At 40.8% G+C, this 6,433-nt stretch overlaps 1 protein-coding gene across 1 annotated transcript; it reads right to left on the bottom strand.

Moving 5' to 3' along the window:
* Positions 1-207: 207 nt before the first annotated feature.
* On the bottom strand, positions 208-1,821 carry LOC136253445 (TNF receptor-associated factor 4-like). The gene has a single exon (XM_066046128.1). It carries the CDS (start codon positions 1,749-1,751, stop codon positions 249-251), a length of 1,503 nt encoding a protein of 500 aa, XP_065902200.1. The 5' UTR covers positions 1,752-1,821; the 3' UTR covers positions 208-248.
* Positions 1,822-6,433: the final 4,612 nt, after the last annotated feature.

Raw genomic sequence — 6,433 nt, 5'->3', positions numbered from 1 at the left:
ATATTACATTTTTATAAAGTATTAACAAAATAATATTGAAGTTACTGAACATAAATATTACTGAGATATGACCTGTTGTGTGATGAGGTGTACTACATGCCATGCCCAGTCACATTTAATGTAAACTTGTTATAGTATAGTACACATAATTATACTGTACAAAACATAGCTACAAAAATAAAAACGAGTTTTTGAAATTTAGATGCATACTTTGGTATGCACATTCTGCTCTGATCTATCTGATTATTTTATTCTTTATGATCATGCTGTGAAATTTTAAAGTACAAGCAGTCATCTTTAAGAAATGGAGAGTCTGTTTGCAAATGACTGTGTGCAAGATATTCTGGACACTTGCTGTAATGCGGACGCAAGCCAATATTCCATTCAGAATGGAAAAGCACCCCACTTTTAACTGTAACAACATGGCTATGCTGTGAATCAGTTTGGTCCAACAATGTGATATCAAATTTATCCTTAACCATATCTTTAAAAGATTTTGGTCCTTCTGCGACATACAAGTAAAGTGATAAGTGACTTCCCTGTCCATTGTCATTGCCATCTGCATACACATGCACGTTCATGGTGACAGGTTGATTATCTAAACATGTAGTAAAGTTGGGACTGATCCATACCTCGCTACAATTCTTTAGGTAAGAAAATCGAGGCATTCTGATGATTACAGGAACTGTAGGAATTGAAGGCTGAGTTGTAATGCATTCAACAAGTTCACCTCTAGCTTCAATTACTCCCCTTTGTAGCAACTCCATCTTTCCCTTTATTTGTCTAAGCTGTTTTCTAGATTGCGCTGCATTTTCTTTAGTTAAGACTAGGTGCCATTTCATATCCTTCTCCTGGTGTTTCTCTATATCCTTACGCATCACCCTCTCCTCACATCCCACATTGTGATACTCACACTGGATCATCTCAAGAGGACACTCCTTCCTGTGTGCTTCCATGTATTTACGAGGTACACTCCCAACCTCACACTTGTTGGGACAAGGTAGGGGAAGCTTGGGACATACTGTTCTGTGCTGCCAACTTCGAATAAATTGATGTTCTCCTGAAATGCGGCAGTACCGGCAGTCAACAATGCGATATGGACATATAGTTATAACATGACTAATCAGGTGTTGTCGTTGTAGTATTTTCCTACACTTAGGACAAACAACATCTTGTAGTTGACATACTTCTTTATGATTCTCCATATCTTCACGAGGCACACTCCCTACTTCACACCCGTTGGGACAGGGTAGGGGAAGCTTGGGGCATTGCTCCCCATGTTCTCCCATAATGAACTGATATTCTCCTACATTGTGGCAGTAATAGCAGCCCACTTGACGACATGGACACTCAGTCTCAAGGTGATTTGTCAGATATCGTTGCTGTAAAGTTTTCCCACATTCATTGGAACACTCTACTGTTTTAAACTGGCAACCATCATTATTTCCTAGGTGACTGTTGATGTCATTTAGTTCACCCTGCCACTTACAGCCACTATTCTGGTTAGTGCACACCACGCGTAGGCTCTTAATCTCCCGATCAGCCTGCTTGTTCTTTACAACTGGAAATCGTTTTTTGCGACACATAGGACAAGCCCTGGTAACTCTTCGAGTGACATTAGAGCATTCCTTGCAAAATGTGTGTCCACAGCACAAACTCAGGTAAGGGTCCCGGCTAGGAAGCAAGCATATTTTGCATACAAGTCTCTCTGGAGGAAAATCCATAAACTTGTAATCGTATCCGCCCTCCATGATTTCGCTAAAAGTTATAGTATAAGGGCACCGACGAGGCCACACACAGGCCAAAATCAGAAAATCCTAAGATCGGGCCACGCCCTAGATTACTAGTCTCGTGCCCAGACCGCTTTTTATCTTTTTGTGTGGGGGGGCGGAGAAAAAAGAGTCTGGTGGATTTCCAATACCTTTTTTGTGCAGCCAGATCTACAACTTTTGGAGATCGTTGATTAGTGGTGATGAATAGCAAAGGCTTGTTAACGAAGCAACAATAGGAAATACGGCGCGCGTTTGCTTGGCAAGGCACACAATCCAAAAGGTATAGTTATAAAAACCGGAATTGAAACGGGAAACGAAACGAAACGAAACGGAATCAGCCTACAGTCTAGTGGAGGACAATCACTATAATATTATGTAAAACAATCCTGGTGTCCTTAAGGAACAGAGGGCTTCATATGATGATGGCCTGCGGCCTGGTGATATCTTTCATCCTGATTTTCAACACGGACGTTCTGCTTACTTCGACGTCTCTGTACGCAGCACTATTCAGCCTGCTTTCATTTCCTCTTCTGCTGCATGTGCTGGGGTAGCTACTGCAGCTGGAGAGTTGGCCAAAGATGAGAAGCATTTGGCAGCTGTGGAGAAGGCTGGTTCTGAGTTTGTTCCTTTGGTAGTGGAGTGCTTTGGAGTGTGGACACCTTTTGCCCTGAGAATGTTAAGAATTATTGCTGACCGTACCACCCCTAGAAGCGGTGTTCCTACCAAGCTTGCAAGAAAGAATTTATTACAACAACTTTCTGTTGCACTGTGGCAAAGCAATGCTAAAATAATTTTAAGATATTGGGCTCTTCAGGACAATGATGATGATAACAATCCCCTTTTTCCTTGATTGATTGTATTCCTAGTAGTAGTATATAGTAGTAGTAGTAGTAGTAGTAGTAGTAGTGGTAGTTGTATGTGTAGTTGTATAACCATTTTATTGTTTGTTTTCATTATCGTCTCTATATTATGCACAGTTACACTATAATATATGCACGCACTACCTATTTATGCATCAAGCAAGACTCTAGGTGGCAGATTTCTCTGCACAGCGCTTATCGATTAGAGATATTAAACGCCTGCTCCTATCCGAGGGTCTGGGGACTCTACAATAGAAAAGTTCTGTGCTTGGGTAGGTGAGTGTTGATTGCCCCTTGACCACTTTCATAAGAGGTGTACCATAATAGCCACAGATGGCTTCATCCCACTCTTAAAGGCATGGCTTCAGACTCGTCAACTCACTGCAGCCAATCATTACCGTAAACGGTTTGTAATGATCAAGTAGTTATTGCTATTCACTCCTCTTATGAAAGTGGTTAAGAGACAATCAACGCTCACCTACCGAGTCACCTACCCAAGCACAGAACTTTTCTATTGTAGAGTCCCCAGACCATCGGATAGGAGCAGGCGTTTAATATTTCTAATCGATAAGCGCCCGTGCAGAGAAATCTGCCACCTGGAGTCTTGCTTGATGCATAAACAGGTAGTGTGTGCATATATTATAGTGTAACTGTGCATAATATAGTGATTGTCCTCCACTAGACTGTAGGCTGATTTGAGTGATTTCGTTTCGTTTCCCGTTTCGATTCCGGTTTTTGGCATTGGCATTTGGCAGCTGTGGAGAAGGTGGGGTCAGATTTCATTCCTTTAGTTGTGGAAACATTTGGAGTTTGGACACCATTTGCTCTAAAAACTTTACAGAATATAGCTGACCGTACCACTCCTCGCAGCGGTGTCCCTCGGAAAGTTGCTAGAAAGAACTTGCTACAACAACTGTCTGCAACTGTGGTCCAACAATGCTAAGATGATCTTGAGGTACTGGGCCCTTCAGGGCTCGGATGATGATGACAATCCCCTTTTCCCCTAATAATAGTTTTCCCCCTGTAGCTAGCTGTAGTTTATGTAGTTGTAATAGTTGTTTGTAATTGTAATAAGTTATCTAATCCAAAACAGCCAGCTGTAAAAAAAGTGTGCGGCCCTCAAAAAGGCTATGGTGAAAAAAGATGTGAAATCCAAGGTGGCAGCCAAGAAATGGCTGTGATGGTAGGTTAATGGTAAAAATTTTAATAACGACAATTCAGGTGAATTTTTGTGCCGCTTGATCTTGGCAAAAAATTCATCTAAATTGCCGTTATTAAAATTTTTACCATTAACCTACCATCACAGCCATTTCTTGGCCGCCACCTTGGATTTCACATCTTTTTTCACCATAGCCTTTTTGAGGGCCGCACACTTTTTTTTACAGCTGGCTGTTTTGGATTAGATTTCACTTCTTTTTGTATTTGTATACCCCGCCGGCTTTGGGACTTTTTTAACCTGTCTTTTTTTCTTTTCCACAGGAAGAAGAAAAGATGAAGCAGATGTACTTTAAATATTTCTGATTTTATCAGTAAATGTACAAATTATATATCTAATACATATATTTATTACAGAACTCTCCATGGTGGTTTCTTTGTAACTGAACACTCTACAAAGTGACTTCTTCTTGCTGCTCTCTCTACAGGGTGAATTGTTTGTAGCTGAACAATCTACAAGGTAACTTCTTCTAGCTGATCTTTCTATAGGGTGATTTGTTTGTAGCTGAATTCTGTGCAGGTGATTTGTTTGCAGCTGAGCTCTTTACAGAATGGTTTCTTTGTAGCTGAACTCTCTACAAGGTAACTTCTTCTAACTGATCTTTCTGCAGGGCAATTTGTTTGTGGCTGAACTCTATACAGGTGATTTGTTTGCAGCTGAACTCTCTACATGATGGTTCTTTGTAGCTGAACTCTCTACAAGATGACTTCTTCTAGCTGACCTTTCTACAGGTGATTTTGTTTGTAGCTGAACTCTCTACAGGTGATTTGTTTGTAGCTGAACTCTCTACAAGGTAACTTCTTCTAGCTTATCTCTCTACAGAGAGATTTGTTTGTAGCTGAACTCTCTACAGGTGATTTGTTTGCACCTTAACTCTCTACATGATGGTTTCTTTGTAGCTGAACTCTCCACAAGGTAACTTCTTCTAGCTTATCTCTCTACAGGGAGATTTGTTTGTAGCTGAACTCTATACAGGTGATTTGTTTGCAGCTGAACTCTCTACATGATGGTTTCTTTGTAGCTGAACTCTCTACAAGGTAACTTCTTCTAGCTGATCTCTCTACAGAGAGATTTGTTTGTAGCTGAACTCTCTACAGGTGATTTGTTTGCACCTTAACTCTCTACATGATGGTTTCTTTGTAGCTGAACTCTCCACAAGGTAACTTCTAGCTGATCTCTCTACAGGGAGATTTGTTTGTAGCTGAACTCTATACAGGTGATTTGTTTGCAGTTGAACTCTCTACGTGATGGTTTCTTTGTAGCTGAACTCTCTACAAGGTAACTTCTTCTAGCTGATCTCTCTACAGAGAGATTTGTTTGTAGCTGAACTCTCTACAGGTGATTTGTTTGCACCTTAACTCTCTACATGATGGTTTCTTTGTAGCTGAACTCTCCACAAGGTAACTTCTTCTAGCTGATCTTTCTACAGGGTGATTTGTTGATGCTGAACTCTCTACAAGGAAACTTCTTCTAGCTGATCTCTCTACAGGGAGATTTGTTTGTAGCTGAACTCTATACAGGTGATTTGTTTGCAACTGAACTCTCTACATGATGGTTCTTTGTAGCTGAACTCTCTACAAGGTGACTTCTTCTAGCTGACCTTTCTACAGGGAGATTTGTTTGTAGTTGAACTCTCTACAGGTGATTTGTTTGCAGCTGAACTCTCTACATGATGGTTTCTTTGTAGCTGAACTCTCTACAAGGTAACTGATGTCTCTACAAGGTCACTAGTTTGTAGCTGAACTCTCTACATGGTGGTTTCTGTGTAACTGAACTCTCTACAGGGTGACTTCTTTTAGCTGATCTTTCTAGAGGGTGATTTGTTTGTAGCTGAACTCTCTACAGGTGATTTGTTTGCAGCTGAACTCTCTGCATGATGGTTTGTTTGTAGCTGAACTCTCTACAAGGTAGCTTCTTCTAGCTGATCTCTATACAGGGAGATTTGTTTGTAGCTGACCTCTCTACAGGGTGATTTTTTTTATAGCTGAACTTTCTACATACAAAGTGACTTGTTCTAGCTGGTCTCTCTACAGGATGACTTGTTTCTAGCTGATCTCTCTGCAGGGTGACTTGTTTCTAGCTGAACTCTACCGGGTGATCTGTTCGTAGCTGAACTCTCTACAGGATGATTTGTTTACAGCTGAACTATCTACATGGTGGTTTCTTTGCAGCTGAATTCTCTACAAGGTGACTTCTTGTAGCTGAACTCTCTATAGGGTGATCTTCTTGTAGCTGAACTCTCTGCAGGGTGATTCGTTTGCAGCTGAACTTTCTACATAATGGTTTGTTCATAACTGAACACTCTACAAGGTAACCTCTTCTAGCTTATCTCTTTACAGGATAACTTGTTTCTAGCTGAACTCTCTACATGGTGATTTGTTGGTAGCTAAACTCTCTACAATTCGATTTGTTTGCAGCTGAACTCTCTACATGGTGGTTTCTTTGTAGCTGAACTCTCTACAAGGTAGCTTCTTCTAGCTGATCTCTCTACAGGATGACTTGTTTCTAGCTTAACTCTCTACAGGGTGATCCTTTCGTAGCTGAACTATCTGCAGGGTGATTTGAACTCTCTACAAGGTGATGTT

The sequence above is a fragment of the Dysidea avara genome, chromosome 4 (genome assembly GCF_963678975.1).
Source record: "Dysidea avara chromosome 4, odDysAvar1.4, whole genome shotgun sequence".
NCBI lineage: Eukaryota > Metazoa > Porifera > Demospongiae > Dictyoceratida > Dysideidae > Dysidea > Dysidea avara.
Note: the sequence above shows the minus strand (reverse complement) of the source record. Positions and strands in the feature narration are given on the sequence as shown.

Excerpts from the sequence above, each read along its gene's own strand:
- LOC136253445 (XM_066046128.1), bottom strand. The coding sequence starts at position 1,751 with ATGGAGGGCGGATACGATTACAAGTTTATGGATTTTCCTCCAGAGAGA.